Genomic DNA, 20504 nt, shown 5'->3' with positions numbered 1-20504 from the left:
GCATCAAATCATCTTTATTTGTATAACATATTTAAAAAGAACTGGTTGACTAAAGTGCTGAACATTTAAAAAATCCATAATAAGGATTTAGGATTTGCTGTAGTTGATCATAGTTTGCATTAAGCAAAAGAATTAAGTAAAATTTCTAATATTTTCCTATGACCACATATAAGCACAAGATAAGTTATGTTCAATTTAGAATACTTAAAAAAGCACTAAGGTAATTGTTTAATTATACATATAATTTTTCCTTCAGGGGGGAGCCATACATTTCTGTTTTTATGTCACTGATATTCCTGGCTGAATGTAGAGGGATTGTTACTACGTTTCATAAAAGCAAATGAAAACTGTTAGATATATTGAAATATACAGTGTAGAACGTGAAAGAATATATTTGATGATTGGAAAAAACGAGAAGATCATTAATGACCATGGACATGGGATGTGTTGGTTTTATTTAGTTATATTTTATTGTAATTACTAGTTTAAAATGCTCAAATACTTTGGTTAATATTATTTTTTTTGTTCTTATTGTTTTCATTTTTAATCATTTATTTTCTCGTATCTGTTGAGTTGATTTATTTTTATTTACTATTATTTTTGTTTTCAGATTGCCGAGTTATCGAACCACTCGGGAATCGTTTAATCGCGCCTCATTCCGTCAGGTCAGAGGTCAGCCTGCGCGGTTTGCACCACAGTTGTGGAGCAGTTCTGTAACAAACCGAAGCCGTTAGATTAACCAGTATAGATGCTGTTTCTTTGTAATAGCGCAGAAAGCTACAGAGAACACAGCAGCACCTGGGGGTGTCTGTATTAGGGAGCTAGTTGCCGTTACTTAGTCAGGTGGCTTGGCTAGCCTCGTTAGCCGCTTTAGCTGGCTGATGCAGAAACTTGCTAGCTAGCCAATTAGCTAAACTCCAAGCTAACGTTAGCTCGTATTAATTACTGGAGCTCCGGAAACTAACGCAGCCATGCAGGACATACTGGCCAACGTGGATCACATCAAGTTCGACCTGGAGATTGCTGTGGAGCAGCAGCTGGGAGCACAACCTCTGCCCTTCCCCGGCATGGACAGTAAGTGCTTGGTTGCTAATGCTAGCCCCGTGCGATAGCGTCTCTGTCGGCAGGATGTTGCCGAAAAGTTCAGGTGCAAAGTTTGGGGGTGCGGCTCTTCAACAGGTGCGGGGGGCATTCAGCATACGTACACACGTAAAACCACCTGATGGTTGTCATGCCCATTGTCTTCTCTCCAGTAGAAATAAAATGTGTGAAACACTTCCAGTTAGCTTTAAGCTAATGGTAACGTTAGGGTTACCTGACGGTTGATGACAACGGCATCTTTAGACCAACGGTCAATGAGCCCTAAAACAGACATCAACATCCCACACAAAAGTAGTTTATGCTTTATAATAAGTGTTTCCTAGCAGCGTTTGCTGGTCTTTCTACGAAACAAGAGTTTAACAGTTGAGCCGCTTCTCTGCACTTTTCCCCGGGAGGTTGTGGATGAGACAGTCGCGACCGGTGCTAGGTCCTGTCTGCTACTCAACAGCTGAAAATCAATTTGTCAGTGTATTAGATACACTTAATACAGTCTAAAACACAGACTAGTAATTTATTTACAGCTGAATTAACACCTTTCTTTGAACATTATCAACTTCAGGATGAATTAGTTGAGGACTACTCTGTAAACTTCATTAGTTTAAACTAGGGTACCTAATAAACTGTAAAGTGAGTGTAGGTGAACTATAATAAGAGTACATCCATATCACCACTGTGGTGTTCTCTGTTTTTCGGTCAGAATGATGTTAATGCAGAACGTGACACTACAAGGAACGTTTCTCTCATCTTTTGACCTTGAAACCGTGATGTATGTAGATATATGAGGTGATTTGTGATGTATTAAAAGCTGATCCCAGTTTAATAATCAGGTAAAGAAGTGTGATATGCAGCATTGTAACTTTGAGCACACATTCAATGAGAATGGGCAACATTATAATCAGCTTTTAAGAGACATTTATTATTTAAAACAGATGCATTTTAAAGTTTTAATTATTTGTGTCTCTGCAGAATCTGGGTCTGCTGTGTGTGAGTTCTTCATGAGAGCAGCTTGCGTGAAAGGTAAAAACAACACACAGCTCTGTACAGTAGTATCATACATATAATAAAAACTGAGCAACACTGGCCTGTTGTTAAGTCTGTGAAACAGCAAGTTTTTTTCTTTTGCCTTCAGGTGGGATGTGTCCGTTTCGTCACATCAGTGGAGAGAAGACGGTGGTGTGTAAGCACTGGCTCAGAGGTCTGTGTAAGAAGGGAGACCAGTGCGAGTTCCTCCATGAATACGATATGACCAAGATGCCTGAATGCTACTTCTACTCCAAGTTTGGTTCGTTTCTCCTCACACACGTGATATCTGCTCTTTGACTGTGTTTACCTTGTCTGGTTGTATACTAGTGTATTTATTTCCTCCTGTCTGCTAAATTTTCCTTGTTACTAATTGCATCTTGTTTTCATTTGTGCATCCATCCTCACAGGTGAGTGTAGCAACAAGGAGTGTCCATTCCTGCACATAGATCCAGAGTCCAAGATCAAAGACTGTCCATGGTACGATAGAGGCTTCTGCAAACATGGTGGGTCCCAAAATGAACCTTTTTTTACATGTTAAAACAGTCTTGACTGTTATCTTTAGTATGTGCATTATTTTTATCCTAAACTTTGTGTCTGTCCTCTGTCCCAGGTCCTGACTGCAGACACAGACACACAAGAAGGGTAATCTGTGTGAATTACTTGGTGGGTTTCTGTCCAGAAGGAAAATCCTGTAAATTTATGCAGTAAGTATTCTTCATAAGATATGGTCTGTGTGTGTGTGTGTGTGTTTTCCTTACTTACCTGTTATACATAAATTATATCTTTATTTAGCTTTGCTGTTCCTGAACATTGTCATTTGTACTGTCTATAATTAGGAAAATATGATTTGGAAATAATTTAAAACTTATGTTTGCAACTTGTTGGGAAACAAGTTTGTACGGACCAATTAAACAGATTCTGATAAAAGTAGAAATACACTGAATTGCAATTAAAGCAGTTTTTATGTAGGATATTTTACCCAGTTTGATAATTTTCACTCTGCATTATTTATGGGATGAATTGTATCATCTGTAAATAAAATATATGTATTGATGTAGAAAGACAGACTTTACTGTACAGTTATGTAGATTTAACAGAGAGATGTTTCTGTGCAGCCCCCGCTTTGAGTTGCCTATGGGAGCTTCTGAACAGCCTCCTCTACCACAGCAAACCCAGAACCAGACAAAGGTAAGAGATGCATGCACACATACTTAGTGCACATCTGTACTCCTCAACAATCTTATTAATTTCATTTTGAGAAGACCTAAATTAAATGCACTGTGTGATTTGTCTGCTACTGAACTGTTTCTTTGTTTCCTCCTGCAGCCTGTGCCTACCATCGGCCGGTCATCGCTGTCTCTAATTCAGCTGACCAACACCAGTCCAGGCCAGCGGCCTCAGAACAACACAGCACCAGGTGGTGCCATTCAGCAAAATAACATGATTGCCAACAGAGGGCCTCGACCTCTGGACCAGGTCACCTGCTACAAAGTGAGTTTTCTGAACATCTGTCTGCTGATGTGTGTAAATATAACAGCTGCTTTTTGCTGCCTTTAAGCAATAGTTTAACATTTGTAAATAGATTTACCGTCTTTCTTGCAAACAGTTAATATTACAGTCATAATTTTTCATTTTCACTGCTTAATTAGTCTAATTGTTAATGGCTTTTCAAATTTTTATTGATTTAAATTATAAATAATATATAATTTTAAATTCTACTTTTTTGTTTTAATGTGAACTTTGGCAAACTCTGAGAGTTAGTCCCGAGGGAACATTTCTTTCTAATCCAGATTCAAATGTGTGGTGTTTCTTGTACCATTTTCACCCCGTTTGCATTTATGAGCCATTAATTGTTTATTTTTGTCTTCCCTGCGTCTGCAGTGTGGTGAGAAGGGCCACTACGCCAACAAATGCACAAAAGGCCACCTTGCCTTCCTGAGCGGACAGTAACCTTCAGCCTGGAGAGCCACATACTGCTTTGCTGCAGCTCGCTCCCCTGATGTGAGCAGCTGAAAAGAGGAAGCCCCTCTGCTCCACAGCCTGGTGTTGAACTCAAGGCTTTTTGCCTTTTTTTTTTTTTTTATATATACACAAACTGTGAATATCTAAAAATAACAACAAGGAACTGAAAAGACACCGAGATCAACATCTGTGGGTCCATCTGCAGAGTTTCCTGCAATTTTTGTACTGAAGTAGGCATTTAGAAAAGACACCACAGAGAGAAGGCGTCTGCAGGGCTGTAACAAGTTTCCTCAGGTCATCTGTGAACCCAGACCTCAGCTTCAGTTCTGCCAGTTCTAGTAAATCTGTGTAAATGACACCAATAGGAATGTAAATTAATGAGGTTTCTGTTACTATAATTAATCAGACCCCAAATTCACTGTGCATCACTGAAAGTTAACTATTCAACTGTAACTACTTATTTGTGGCTTTTCAGACATTTTAAATCCTGGAAATAGTTTATTTACCAGTTATGTCAAAGCCCTGTGTTGTTAGATCTGAAGGCAGATCGTTCACAAATTGTAACCGTGAGGATACGTGTGGGGGTACAGAGACACTCTGTGTGAACACATTCTCATAATCTGGACTGTGTTTGCAAATAAATGTTCTTGTTACAGATTTACTTGAATTTGTGATCCTACATAGTAATGATGGGCAGATACTAAAAAACAATTACAGCAACATCAGGTGGATTGAAGCACTAATACTTCATCACACATGTGAAAGAATAAAATGCATCAATAGGAAATATTAAATGTACAACTCTACAATGTAGCAAAACTGACAGTTGATAAATGTTTATCGTTTATTGGTCACAACAGTCACATATTAACACAGAGCTGAGGGTAGAAAGATGTGGGGCATCAGGAGATCTGAGTTCAGCCCCTGAAGGTGTGATGGCTGCTGAGGAGGCTCAGTGGTACTTCCTCCAGCGATCGTGTTCTGGAAGAGCAGATGGAGAAAAGGAAACAGGATGACAAATGTCTACGCTGGCAGTGTTTTTGTAACATTCCATGATGTCTGCTTGGGAAATCATCCATAGTCCAAACAGATATGGATGTTATGATAAACAGTCTCTGTGGGTCTATGCTGTACTGAAACAGGAAATAAGAGTATGAGAGACTTACTGATGTGGTCGTACTCCCACACATAGCTGAGAGCCATGTAGCCAACCAGCAGCATAGCTACGCCACCGATGCCTCCCTTCTTTACATTAATGTACTTGTTGTAGTATCTTTCTTGGCCTGAAAGAGAAATAAAAACGGCATAAAAGAGGTGAACGACAACCTCCAGTGATTAAAAAAAAAAAAAGTAACTCATGATGCTGAAACACAATTTAAACAACATGTCTCCTCACCCCTGCGAATGGCTGAGATGATGCCGTTGGGAGTGAAGTCTCGAGCTCCGAGCCAGGTTCCCAGCTCTCCCAGCTTCACGTCCATCAGTCGCTTCTCGACTACGGAAACTGGCCACAGGTGGAGACAACGGCAATCAATTACACATTGTCCACAAAGTCAACACATGTAGTGCCACTTGTTTGTGTGCAAATAAAAATGATTCTTCATTTAAAAACAGTTGATAACCTAAATTATTGCTTAACAGAAAAATAATCAGCAACAATTTTGATTATATTTTTAAAGTAAAAAAAAAACAATCACATTGATTAGTATTTAGTTAGTATTAAAAGAAATATGAAAACATTCCACACATTAACTAACATACTGTATCAGGTCAGACACTGGAACACTGATAACTGAATATTACAGCCTGTGCAGGGATTCGGTTTGTGTTCCCTCTGACATAACTCACACCTACAGGCGTGCAGCGATTTCGCCCTTAATTTGTCTCTTTTTGACCATTTAAAGGTACAAATATATTGCGAGACAATTCCATGTAGAGCTGAACTGAACTATTTGGATTTCTATTAAAATTATTTAAAGGTTTCAGTTGCCTCCCAAACTAATTAGCGAAACAAAGCCTGTGCTTTATTTTTCTTTATTATTGTAAACCAAATACTGTTGGGTATTTGGATTTTGGGTTTAGTGAACTGATGCAGGAAGCAACTTGTGACCAAATGTTTCACAAACTAAACTATTAGGAATCAAAATAATCATGAGATTCAGCCCTAAACTCTGGATTCAAGTGAATAATCTTTTTCATAAAATCTAAATCATCAGTGCACAAATACAGGTGAGGAGGCAGTGACTCAAACTCAGGCCTTACTTCACTATTTTAAACTGTAGGAACACATCTAACATTCACCAGCAGCAAAATAAAGGTTTGATAAATGAAGTGCTTCTAATTTACTGTTCAAATCCACCAATTTGGCAAAACACAACCTTTTGTGGTTTAGCGTTTATAGTTCATTTATCTTCAGCTATTTTTTTATTTTCATCATTTGTTGCAGCCAAGAATTGAACAAAAGTCAAAACTCCACCTTCAGAAGTATCTACTGTTTTTTTGGGAGGGTTAATTTGTCACCTATCGCTCATTTATGTTGTTTGTCTTCAAATGTTTTGTTCATTATATTTATTTTACCTGACGCCGATCAAGTTAATAGATTTTGAAAAACTGCTAGAAAAACAAGATCGAGTAAGTTGATTAGTATTAATGTAATAAATCAACTAATCTTATTGTAAATTCAAATAATGTCTCAGTTTTAAGTTAAATAGATTTAGGATTAAATTTAAGTAACTAGTTTGGAGAAAACGACGCAGTGTTTGCAGGATACGACTGTGCAAGCTAGCATAAAGCTACGGTTTCATAACTAGAATATACACTTACAGCATCATAGTTTCAAACTTTTTATCATTTTTAATATAACAATTAAATGTAAAGTAGCATCACACTGATCTGTTTTACTACAAATCTACCAATGACACGGAAAGTCCTTGACGTGCCTCGACGGATTCACTGTGGCCTTCAGTCGAATTAAAACCTTTAAACGACTCATTAACGGTTTATCTAACAGAATATTACACATTATTCCAAATAAACATCAACACAGACTAAGAACAAAACACAAATTACGAACAGTTTAATATTATTTAACAGAGGACATGCCGTATTACCTGGTCTGTCCGCCATCTTGACCGGTGCAAGAAGCTCGCCGCAGAGGATGATGGGGATAAAGAACGAGGTGCATCATGGGAGTGGATGTAGTTTTTTGTGTTTCCGGCAGAGGGCGACAAAAGACATGAAACCAAAAGGTTTTACGGTCATAAAACAACATTAACATGAATAAACTTCATCTACAGACAGTCGTTAAAAGTCTACACACTAAGTATTAAATACTCATTTATATGTGCAGAGTTTTTTACACTCAAAGAAACATAAAAGAAGAACTCTTACTCAGTTTGAGAGTTTAAAACTTTTATTTATCATATCTCAGTTCTCTGGAGATAAATCGTGTTAAAAAGTTAAGTCTACAGCTTACTCCAGAAAACAGAAAGTTTATCTACTAGATGTAAGATATATTCTTCATTTAAAACTGATTTTCTGTCTTCAACCAAAATATAAAATGTAAAGTAGAAAGGAACATTCATCCTTTTAGACATGAATGTGAAAACATATAATAGAAATAATCTTTCAGTGCAGCCCTGTAATCTAGATATTCAGTTTGCAACTTGATGATATATAATAATAATATTCAGGACCTAAAAATAGTTGGCTATAATACCATAATATATATTTTTGTATATTTGTGTGTGTAGGTGACAAAAAAATAAAATGCAGTTTTCAGCAAATGTCACTATAGTTTGCACATATGTGTTAATATATGTTCAGTGTTATAATGTAATTGGAAACTACTGCAAAGATTCCAACCATTTGAGATCCTTTAATGCAGATTTTCCATTATAATTACATCTGTATCTCATAATCACATATAACTCAGACGCTGCTTTACTGCCGTGTATAAAAACTGGAAATGTATCTGCTCTAATTGCTCTTTTTTTTTTTACAACCTCTCCCTCCTGTGTGTCTGTTTGTGTACGTTGAAACAGTGACATGAAGGGTCTCCTGACGCTCAATCAGCCGATCAATGAGCAGCACAACAGCCAGCAGCAGCGGTTTACACACAGTGTACCTAAAGATGTAGTTAAGGTCTTATTCAGGCTGGCGTTTGTGTGTGAGTGGCAGAGGTGGAGCTGTGGTAGTTCAGGTCTCTTCTCAACGCCCACTGATCAATATGTTCCTCTCTATTTCATCTCCAGCTCTCTCACACACACAGAGTGATTTTGGCCTTCATCCAAGACAGAGCAGCAACCTCTTGCTTTCCCTTTAATGACTGTCATTAGATGGGGGTGTAGATGTCCTACACCCACTTCTCTCCTTTATCTTTTCCTCTGTTTCTCTTTCCTGTAGGTGGATTCATGAATACATTCTGTGTCTGTATGTGTTGAACATCAGTCTTTCATGGTGATGACTCAGCTCTCCTTCCTGCACGATGACCCAAATGTTTCTTCTCTGCTGATGCTTCACACTGACACCAAGACGTTTTCTATGAAAAGACTCTGGGTTCCACTGGTTATGTTTCCATCCACCTCATTTTATATCAATAAACAAACTGCACTGTAAACCTGAAAATAACGCAGAAAGTCAAATTCTATAAAGTGCAGTGGAAACAGAAGGATCACACGTGCTGATGTCGTACGTATGGAGACGATAGCTGGGAAAGACAAAAACTGCAAACTGTTCTCCACCAGATGCATCAGAAAACAACTTCCGCGTAATATTTACTGTTTCTTATTGTTCTTTGCAGTGTGGCAGAGAGACCACAGAGGTCTCTATACTTTTAATTGGGTGAAACTTTCTCTCCTTTCGTCTCTATAGGAAGGTCACACTCAGTCACATTCTGTTGAAGTAACACGTCTGTTTGATTTACACACAGGCCAGAACCCCTAAGTGTCGACCGCTGAGTCTCGCCGAACACCTACACACACTGATACAAACATATAGAGACCTGAACACACAGTGACACACGGACACCCTGAGCAGCCAAAACACAAACGCACGTAGTTTCATTTGAGCAGTAAAGGTCACAGAGAGCAGAGCAAAGTAATCTCATTTGGAGATTGAACCCACGAGCGGCGTGACCCCGTGGTCCAGGTTCACCTGCTTGTTTATTGGTTTTATTCGTTTGTTGTTGTGCTGTCTGCACCGTGCACGTCAGTGTTTCTATAAAGCAACCTCAGCCCCTTACTCTAACCTTAAAGCCCTGATATCAAACATTTTTACATTAACTTCAAAGTCATTTTGATGCTACACTGATAACGTGCATGACATCTCTGCCATCTGTTACTGATGCACCATGTAACTTTGGATTCGCAGAGACCTCCCAGCGGGACTGTGTGACCCTTTACAGCTCCACATCACGCACAGTGTTAGCTCATGTTAGCTCGGCCCAACATAGCAGGAGCAACAGACTTTAATAACCACAAACAACACCAGGCAGCATTAAAACAAAGTTACATCCTGAAACTAGAATCACTGTTTAGTTATTCTAATAGGAAATGTCCCATTCTCATCAACCCTGGTTGAGAGAATTTCAGCCAAATAAAAAATGACTGAATCTTGCTTACTGGCATTTTAAGTCACAAATAAATGTTTACGCCTAACGCTAACCTAAACCTAAACCTAATCCTGAAATCAAGTCTTAACCCTTAATCAGCCCTTTGAAGTTGTGAGGACGACGGCGTCGAGCTACAGTTTGTCCACACAACCTGAGACAGACATACACAGACACAACCGGTGGGGGACGGATGGTTTTATTCCACCTCAAGAGGCAGGTGCCCCGAGGTCTTTGAAGCTGATGGAGAGAGAGAGAGATAGAGGGAAAGAGAACAAGAGAGGTGGAGGGTTTTTATACAATAGACAGAAAAGCAGAGTAAGGATGAAAAGAGATGTAGACTCGAGTACAAAAGGAGAAACTGGCAGCGGAGAGAGAATGATAGAGGGAGATGAAGGATAAAAAAGAGACTGAGCCCATGTCTCTGCACACGGCGCTCTAATGCACATGACCTTTAAACAACCACTCTCCCAGTCACTCCCTGTTCATCCATCCTTCATGCTCCACATCTTCTGTCGGGTCGATTTTGAGACTTTCCCTTTTTAATGATCACTTTTTTCCTCTCCTCTTGCTAGTGATTCCCTCTCTTCTCCATCTTAAACTCCCGCTCCTATCAGCCTCTCTCCTCTCTCCTCTCTCCGTCTGCTGCCCTCTGAGACTCTTTATTTCCATCTACCACTGTATTACCAAGTATTATAACTACTATTACTAACTGAAAACACAGCAAAGTTGATAAATCCATAAAGGTAATCTGCAAAAAGCATCAGCGTGGAGCAAAGAGGAGACCTAATGCAAAAATTACTATTTCTCTTTTCTTTTGAGATTTATCTGGAGCTCATTCTTTTTTAATGTCAGAAGACTAAAACTTGTGTGCAGTGGGCTGCACAACGCTAAAAACCTTTTTTGGCTCAAGTGTGTGGTAAAGAAGTTTCATTTAAGTGAATGAATCCTTTACTTTATCTCTTTAAAGTACAGACAGTACCTGGATGTTCCACTTGGTTCAACACACACACACACACACACACACACACACACACACACACACACACACACACACACACACACACACACACACACACACACACACACACACACACGCAGTGTAAACTTCACCATTGGCCTGATGTTACCATAATGTAATTGTGTCAGCTCACAGGTTGTCAGACAGGTAAGATATCAGATATACAGCAGGGACGGTTTGTGGGCAGTGGCTTTATCAACTCTCCTATTACTGCAGTAATTTCATTAGAGATTTGGAAACCACCAGGGGAGCTGCTAACAGGAGGAAACCTGTGTGTGACAGATGTCGAGCGATGGAGAGAGAAGAAACTACATGTGTAGAAAAGCTCCACAGAGACCATTTCACTCCTCACTTCAAACTTTCCCATTCACCTAGATTGAATGAAACAGGAGCTAATGACACGGTGACTAATTGAAAAACACTTTAAATGAAAAACACCTAAATCTAAAATGAAATGTGTTCATTATGGTTGTCAATATGGTTTTAAATGAAATGTGCTGCCTAATAGCTACAGATAAATATATAAAGATAACTCATCCAGCTTTTGAGATTTCTCATTAGTTAAAAAATTCTGCAGAACAAAATATCAAAATAAATAGAGATGCAAAAGAATCCCAAAGAGACAAAAGAGGATGAAAAACACACACAAACTCACCACGAATGACCAAAGAGAGACTGATGGAGCCAGAAAATAGTCTGAAAATGCACCTAAATAACTACAAACAACAAAAGGGCCTGTTGTTTTTTAGTGTAGGGGTCCTACATTAGCAGCCTCGGAGGCCTTTATCTAATTTTTACAGTGGCTCTCTAACTGACCACTGCATAACAAAATAAATCGAGTGACAGTGTGTGTGATGTAGAAGGTGAAGTCGACCTGGCCTGGAGCCTCAGATTGGTCCTGTCACTTTACTGTTGCAGCTGAGAAAAGACAAAAATATAATTTCAGCACAACTGCACACTCAGGATGCAAGTGCATGCACACACACAGCAGCAGGGCTGTGTAATTGAAATGGTAAACAGGCTGGTTGTTACATAGCAACCTTTAATAAATATCGGCTGCAAGATGGAGACGATGATAATGAGGGACACAGAGAAAGAGAGAGAGGAGTAACTGAACTCCGGCTCTCTGAGAGTCTCTGAGCTTTGGTTACATGAGTTTCAGAGCAGGGATTTGTTAAAGATGTTTGTGTGAGAGTGAACAACATGTTTAACAAAGCTCCAAAGGCTCCAACTGGCTGAGACAGAGAGAGCACACACATGCACAGAGACACATCAGATTAGATGAAAAACAGAACTGAAAAACAGAGCAGCACCCACCATGAATAGAATTATCTGAGGCATGAAATACGATTTATCTGCATCCACTGCTGCTTTTTCAAACATCTATCTGTGTATCTTTATCATCTGAACTGACGTACTTGGGAAATTAACATATTCATTTCCTTACTGAATGAGAAAATTCATGTCACATCTGTACATTAAATACCAAGCTACAGTCAGCAGCTAGTTAGCTTTTTGTTTTGAATCTCAGTTTCTGTCCAGGGTGGGAGGGGCTGGCCACATTGCAGTCATCCCTGCACACTTCAGGGTCTTGTTCTGCTCCCATTAGAGGTCCTGGATCATTGTGGATCCCTGTGCTTACTGTGGAGCCACACACGGTGATGGAGGTGGATGGTGATGGGCTCTTTCTCTTCTCCACTGCTCACCGGTTCAACAGGCGTCAATCCCTCATCTTTACAGCAGACTCATCCTTGGAGATGAATAAAGTGGGGGTGGTGTCAACTGCAAATTTCCAGACTGATGGCTTCAGGTGCATTCGTTGGTGTACAGGGTAGAAGTGGAAAGACCACATGTGAGGAGCCAGTACTGATGGTTGTAAACAGAAACCCATGATACATCTTCAGTAAATCATCATGAATCGTGCATTAGTTAAACAGTATAATACAAATACAAATCATCAAGTGTAATCATGTATATACTGTATGTGTGTGTAGAGAAGAACACAGACAGACATGCTCTGCCTGTGTTTCCCTGTAATTCCAGCCCAGCACAGATCACAGCCAAACATAACAATAGTGTGGATTTAGAACAAGTGCTTTCCAAGTGCTCAAGGCGCTTTCCAGTTTTCACGGCTTCTAAGATTATGAGTGTGCGTGCAAGAGTGTGTATGAATACTCTGTTTGCATTCTTCTGCACACACGTCCCATAAGAGAGGAAGATGATGGAGACAGTTTGTGCACACGAGGACGAGCATGCATCCGCGCTCACGTGTGTACAGAAATAGAAAGAACACAACTGTGAGAGCGTGTGTGCGACTGACAGGCAGAGAAATGTTCAGCTTCCTGCTTTTATCAAGCTGAGATCAAACATGGAAGATTTTTGCTGCACCAGGTGGGTGTTTTTATGTGAATGTTCAATTTGCACATAAAAAAATCTGAAAACACAGAAATGTTTTTTAGCTCGGCTGAAGGAAACAAAAAGAAATGATGAAAAAGTGCAACAGAAACAAACTTAATTAAATGTACATAAATCACAACTCCACATAAACAGCAGCAGGGCAAACGGATGTGTGGAGCAAAGAGAACGTCGTAGTTAATCAAATTATGAAACACACAAAGTCATGTCCAACATGCTGTCAACACTTTTACACCCTTTAAAGATTGACTGGCACCATTTTAATGATCTCATCTGGCTGCGTCCTCTTCTTCTGCAGTAGTTATTTGTACAACGCTCATTCATTTCAGTCAACGTTCAACTTGTCCTGCATCGTTTGTCACATTTGACTTGATTGGATTTGGTAACTTTTCACCTCAGGTGTCACCTCAATCTGTGGACGACGGCTTAATGAGTTTCTGTGATGATTTTTTTTCCAAATTACCATAAAGGCTACTTAGAAGGACGGACACAGGAACATCTTCAAACCTGGGGGTTGATGGTTGGATGGTTTCTATCCAGAGCGCTGTCCGTGGTGCTGAGCCACAGCAACAACAGACACCTCGCATTAAGTTTTTATTCATTTGATACTTTCCAACAATTTAATGTATGGCAATGCAAAAACAATACTATAATACCAATAATACACCATTGTTACAAAAAGGTGTTACCAAGCGTCAGTCAATATGTGGACCTCTGCCGGCCCAGGTTAGCTAGGAGGTTTTTCTCCTGTAGGATTATTGTTTTAATATCCACATTCATATGTGGAGCGAGAAAAGAGGCACAAACAGACAAACTGCTGCAGTGTAATAACGGGTTTTCCCTATAAGTAAAATACACCAGAGTCAAAATGATCCACTGACAGAGGATGGCTGCTGTCACTGTGTCAGTGATTTGACGTTGGTAGTGTGACGGTTGTGTAACACATCCAGTCACAGGAAATGCTCCTGTGGGTCGTTAAAGAGGGTGGAGATGAACGACCTTTGACCCCTCAGATTTATTGTGATCAGATCAGACTGTTCTAAGAGACATCCCTAGAATCAGTCCACCCTCTCTGACTTTTCGTTGCCCTACACTCATCTATGCATCTCTTTGCACTTGTTTCCCTCCAAATCAACTCCACGCATACCAATAGAGCGCTCTGCTGTGTTACAGCTTCTCTGCTTGCTCTTGTGTGAACTCTCTTCTTCTTTTTCCTCCCTCTGGGATCTCTTTCTTCCTCTCTCGCTCTCTAAAGAACTGGTTTCTCGCTGCTTCTCTCTCCTCACTGTATGCAGCTATTCTTCCATCTCTCTCTTTCTTTCCCTGCATCTTCCGTATCTATATCTTCATCTGTGCCTGTGTGAACTCGCCACCTCCTCTTTCGTCTTCATCCCTCTGTGTCTCCATCCCCTCCTCCCTCCATCTGCCTCCATACCTCAATCCCTCTGCATTTACACCTGTCTCTTTCCTTTCATCCCTCTTCTTCTTCACCTGCCTCGCACATCATTACCTCTTCCTTTCCCCCTTCTCTGTTCCCATTTCTTCGTCTTACTCTATCCATGTGATAGGATTAAAACCCCATCTCCCTCCCTCTCTTTGAATTTTTTTTCTTTTGGTGGCTTTGCTGTAATTTCCTTGTCATCACTTCTTTAATTTGCCTATGTCCCTGCTTTTCTCCTTTACTTTTCTCTTCCGTCTTTTCTTTATCTCCTTCTCCAGAGGTGATATCAGCATGCAGAGTCATGGTGCTGTGGCTCTGCCGTCATTGATTGAACCAGCAGCTAAATATAGACACAGTAGATGCTCAGCATCTTTCCCAGGCTGAAGGAGGGATGGATACACACAAGCGTAAGCTCATTTTAGAAAGTAAATAGTGGCTACAAATTGTAAATCAGTGCACCCCCACACAGAGACTCACAGACTCTTCAGCGAGTACAGTCCTGCAGGGTGTTGGTGGGACAGAAAAATAAATCCGTTTGAGTGAAGGAGGCGGAACATGGTCTGACCTTTTCACACATTCACGGCAGAGAAATGTTTTTAAGCCGCACAGACACATTTTCAGACACACTAACAATTTGACAGTTCTGTGCAGGACAGATTGCTGTAAGGTAAAACAACACGACAAACCATTATTATTCAACGTGCAGCATAAATCCAGAGCTGCGAGCCTTCCCACATGCTGAGCCGAGAGAAAGGAAAAAGCCACAGACAGACAGAGAGAGGGAGAGAAGTAGGCATGCAGCCAAGAGTGAGACAGGCAGCATGACAGAAACTCAATTATAACAAACAGAGACAGGTAAAGTGAGCAGCAGACAGGTTAACAAACATCCAGCTAAAGAGATAAGCAGGCAGGCAGACGACCAGAAAACAACGCCCTCGTGATCCAGAGAATTAAATTCATCTCAAGAACATGTTTCTGGATCAAAACGCCTGCTGTGCCACAGGAAACGTTTGTAACGTCGCAGAAAGAACCAATTGATTGATGAATAGCACATTAGTGTCGTTTCATTGTCCGAAGAAGGGAGATACTAAACCTGCTGCAGATTTCAGTCTCTTATCCCTTTGTCACTCTCACTGTACTCTGTACTGTCATAACATAGACTGTGAATATATACACAAAAATCTCACAAATATCTTGTGAATATATCGTAAATATGAGAGCGCAGCACAATGCAGCTTTAAAAAAACCCAAGCAAAATGAGTTAACAGGTGCTTCAAATCTAGATGATTTGACAAATGCAAAAACGACTACAAGCTTTGTTAGAAATGGTCCTTATTAACATTTTATGGTTATAAACATTGTTTTTACATTAACATTAAATAACATTAGACATTTTCCTCCTGTAGCTGTTAAATATCGACCTGCGTTCAGCAACCTGTTTCCCACAGGGAGATCTGAACTGTTTAGTTTAAGAAATAGGAGAATCCACAAAGGAAAATGTAGATAATGTTCAGTAGCTTCATATTTATTGAACCAAAGCTGTCAGATAAAGTAAAGTGGAGTAAAAAAACTACAGTTTTTGTACTTGGATTCATTCAACTTGTGATGTTACTGATGATATTTCAACTAAATAAAGGTGCAGCAAGGTGGATGAGGGGCCTCCAGCTGCCACGCTGAACTCCTTCTGCTAAGTGGTGGTTAGAGAAGTGGTAACTGAGGGCGTGAAGGATCTCACATCAGGAATGAAATCTGAAGGTTTCTGAGAAGACATGAAGGCACAGTTGGATGAACTTACAACAGAATTTAACCAGCAAAGGCTTCTTCAGACTGTGTGGAAGAAAAAAAACATCATTATTTAAGACAGGAGAGGTTTTTTGATCATGATTACTCTGGAAATGACCAAGAGAAGAGCAAGAGTTTGTTTTTACACAGAAACATCTCTGGATTCATTTCGTTTTGTATCTACAATATGTGTCAGTATGCAGGAGTTTCATTAAATCAGAAAGAGGAATCTGGAGCATGACAGGCAAACGCTCTACAGTGTCTTTTATGAGACACTATGTAAAGTCACAGACACTAAAAGTGGGATTCAAACCAGCCACCTGCCGCTGCAGCAGCAGAACCTGGGTGTGTTGTTCTGCACTGACACACCACGCCTAAAAACACATTCATACCATTTAGTGAACTCCCATCTGGCTCCGCTCCTCTCTGTGGGGGTGTGCAATATGCCGAAGCCTCTGCCAATAATAATGCATTAGCATATTGAAGTGAAATGATAAAACTGTCAATCAAACAGAGGCTCTAGTACCAGTGTGTGTGTGTGTGTGTGTGTGTGTGTGTTTCAGAAAATCTGAGATAAAGAAACAGAGAAATGTTTTTTCTCCTTTTCCAAACCACAGTTTTTCTTATCTTCCAGTTTTGGCAGCGGCACACTTCAGATATTATGATACCAGAGCCAAATAAAATTAAGAAGTTTGAAGAAGCAGCAGGAATCACACATTTTGATTTAGAATATTCTGTCTTATCATGTTCTCAGTCCGGATCTCTGCTGCCATCACCACAACATTCACACTTGATTTATTACTGCTGCTGGTTTTGAATCAGCTTTTACTGTAATGAGAGGAACTCCAGTCTGAGCAGAGCCGGATCACGACCAACTGGGCCCCTGGGCACAGACTCAGAAAAGCCCCCCCCCACAACCACAGGTCGCCCAGACTGAAAGACGCACATCATTTCTAATTTTTGTTGATTTCTTTGGTCTCTTTATCTGTTTCTATTTCTTTTTTGGTCGTGCTCTGATTTCAATTTGTGTGTATTTTGATTTTTTTTGTGCCCTTATTTATTTATTTTTCATCTAGTTTAGATCATTTGACATCTCACTTTAATCAACCCGTGTCTCTTTTTAGCTGTTTTATTCCTTTTTGTTTCAGTTTGTCAGTTTATTTGTGTTTCCCTCAGTTTGTGGTAATTTAGTGTCTTTTTAATCAATTAAAAATCTTAATTTTAATTTTTTTTATTCTGTTTTAAATCATTCTATATCCCATTTTCATCACTGGGTCTTTTTTAGCTGCTTCTATTTTAGATTTGTTATCTTGATTTAATATTTTATTTTCATTGTTTTTGCCTCTGAATTAAAATTATTTATGTTTTACTTATATATATTCTAATATATTATTCTTTAGGTTTGTGTTTTAGTCATTTTTCATCTCTTTGTCATTGTTTTGTGTCTTCTGGGTCTTTATGGGATCATTTTACATCTTTTAACACTATTACACACAAGAGTTGTGTCCTTTTCCCACTGTATAAATGTTTTTTCTTTAACTCTAGTTAAAAAGCAGTTTTATGATTAATATAAAAATAAAATCTGTTAATAATTTAACACTGTGCAGATGTATTCTGTATGAAAGTGTTGTTTAACGTGCATTATCTCTCTCATCCTCCAGTCTTAACGATGCTTTTGAAAAGTCTGACTGCAAAAGATGAAAAGCCAGAGGACCCCCCCCCCTCCCCATCATCCTCCCTCCTCCTCCTCTCTCCTCCCTCCTCCTCCTCCTCCTCCTCCTCATCCATCCACGCTTCCTTTTCTCTGCTGCTGGATGGTGCGGTCAGGAGCGCACGCAGGACGGCACCGGGGGCTTCCCTTCTGTCTGATGGAGACGGGCTGAGCAGGGACCAGGTCGGACCGAGTCCACATCACCTCCAGGATCCTGCGGGAAGGACTCTGGGGATCGGACGCGAGAGAGGGGGAGCAAGAAGGGGGAAGACGTCGGAGGTAAAGGGGCCATTGATAACCTGTTGTTCGAGTGTTTTTGTTTTTCATCATCACCAAAAAAGCGCAGCGGTGTCAGGAAAACGCACGAACGGATCAACAACGAGCATCTGAAGCTTGTTGGACTTGATCTGATGGTTTTAACGATTTGAATAAGAAAAAGCAGAATAACTGAGGTGAGGTGTGTGTGTGTGTTCTGCCGTCATGTTTTTGCCTTTAACTCGTTATAATTATGAATTATCACATCACCACGTTGAGATTGATGTGAAGTTAAGACTGAATTTATTTCTGCTGTAAATCTGCTGCCTCTGTCATTTAGTCATTTCACTCCTGACCATCATTTTGTCATCGTGTTAGTCAACAATAGAAACTGCAGCGGGATTTTAGGCAGCAATTCAATTACGGTCCCTGGTGGAGCCTTTTAATTTGAAGGCGAGCGCCCGAGAGCGCCGCCTGCAGTCTGGAAACGGGAGCGCTGAAAAACAAGGCACATTGTCATCATTAGGTTTAAACAGCCACCAGCTGTAGTCAGTAATAAGCTTTCACTGCCTTAAATCAGAGAGAGGCTGCCTCTCTGTGGGTTTTCTGCACCCACCGGAGGCCAGGATGAGCCTGAATTACAGAGATGATAACCTTCTTACATCATCTGATCCTGCAACAGCCGAGGTTTAAAACAGGATCTCACGCTAGAAAACAAAGCAGCTCTGCTCCTGACTGATGCTGCTGGTCTGAGATGAAGTGAAAACAACGCTCAGGGGCGTCAGAGGTGAGCAGACAGGCAGCCAAGCCTCGGGGCTGATGTGTGGTGACAGATGAATTGTGTGGCTCCCTCAGCGAGCCTGCAGGTGTTTGTGTAACCACACAGGTGAACACCACCAATCAGCTTGTGTGTGTGTGTGTGTGTGTGTGTGCACATGGACCAATGTCAATACCCATTCATATTGATCCAGCTTGCAACAATAACATTTTCCTCAACAGTTCCCTGTTGACTGGAGTGGATGAAAGCAGGTTATTGAACCATGTTTCAGCTGCTATAACGACAGCGACGATTACAAGTGTTTACATTTAAACAAAAGCTGAGAGGTCGCTTTATTTTTCACTGCAACACAATACGCTTAACAGTAGCTGCTGCATGTCAGAGTTTAAATAATGACTCAATTAACTCCAACATATGCCCTCATTTTGCACTTTTCCACTAAATTACAACAAATTTATGAACATATGAACAAACGTTATTAAATAATTTATCACCCTGTTGCACAGTCAGAGTCGTTTAGAAGGAGAAAAACTGTGTCATTGTTCTGTTGTGAAATTAATTTGCTATTTATCAGTGTGATCCTCCCTGTGATTGAGTCACTCAGGTGAGAGGATGGAGGGAAAACAGGGTCAAAAACACTTATTCAGTTCACAGTGACCTTGATCTTTGACCCTTGAACACCAAAATCCTATCTGTTCATTCCTGAGTCCCCAAAATATCATGTTCCCAAAAAGGGACAGACTGATGGAGTGATGGGTTGTCACCGGCATGGAGGCATGAGGAGCCTCCTGCTGACATCCTGATGTCTGCGTGGTCCGAATGTTAGTGGAAAACATATAAAAAGAGAAAAGCCTCATATTCTAACATGTGAAAGGTTCGGACTGCTGATTAATAACAAGACAAGTGTTTGATTCATTTTCTGTCCGCTAATAGATTCAGACGAGAGGTTTCTGGACAGCTTCAACAATAACTTGTTGTTTCTCTGGTGACGTAGACTACAGCTGGGTGTACCTATTAAACTGACACCTGAGTGCTTGTTCCCTGAATACAGAGCTGATTCCTCCCTCACCTTGTCTGTCACCCAGTCATGCGTCCTCGTGTTTCTCTCATCTAAATGCCACTCACACATTCACATTCACACAAACACTCACACAGCGAGCTGCGTCTAACCTTGACTCACTTTCAACAGGACACTATCAGATTTTTATTCTACTTCTGAATCTTCTTTTGCATTTTAATTCTGTTCTGTTTCCCCTGCAGATCATTCCATCTTCAGAACCATCTCAAGGTCTCCTGGCTCTCGTCCAGGTCACGTCTCAGGGATTGTGTTTAACATGCACGCCCCCAGCTGCGTGTAGCGTATAGAGTGAAGAGGAGCTTCTAACGAGCGTGTTTGTGGCACACGAG

General features: G+C 40.3%; 2 protein-coding genes across 2 annotated transcripts; one reads left to right on the top strand and one right to left on the bottom strand.

Annotated features, from left to right (window-relative positions):
* The first annotated feature begins 661 nt into the window (after positions 1-661).
* cpsf4 (cleavage and polyadenylation specific factor 4) lies at positions 662-4743 on the top strand. Its single transcript, XM_026346164.1, has 8 exons — positions 662-1074; positions 2068-2118; positions 2231-2383; positions 2532-2627; positions 2735-2828; positions 3240-3312; positions 3451-3615; positions 4006-4743. The coding sequence occupies exons 1-8, from the start codon at positions 972-974 to the stop codon at positions 4072-4074; spliced, it is 804 nt and encodes a 267-aa protein (XP_026201949.1). The 5' UTR covers positions 662-971; the 3' UTR covers positions 4075-4743.
* A 163-nt stretch (positions 4744-4906) lies between these two features.
* Positions 4907-7263, bottom strand: atp5mf (ATP synthase membrane subunit f). The gene is made up of 4 exons (XM_026346401.1): positions 7197-7263; positions 5483-5590; positions 5253-5369; positions 4907-5067 (listed from the first exon to the last, which is right to left on the bottom strand). Exons 1-4 carry the CDS (start codon positions 7210-7212, stop codon positions 5039-5041), a joined length of 270 nt encoding a protein of 89 aa, XP_026202186.1. The 5' UTR covers positions 7213-7263; the 3' UTR covers positions 4907-5038.
* Between the last annotated feature and the right edge of the window lie 13241 nt (positions 7264-20504).

The sequence above is a fragment of the Anabas testudineus genome, chromosome 8, assembly GCF_900324465.2.
Source record: "Anabas testudineus chromosome 8, fAnaTes1.2, whole genome shotgun sequence".
Lineage (NCBI taxonomy): Eukaryota > Metazoa > Chordata > Actinopteri > Anabantiformes > Anabantidae > Anabas > Anabas testudineus.
This window is presented reverse-complemented; position numbering and strand designations above follow the sequence as displayed.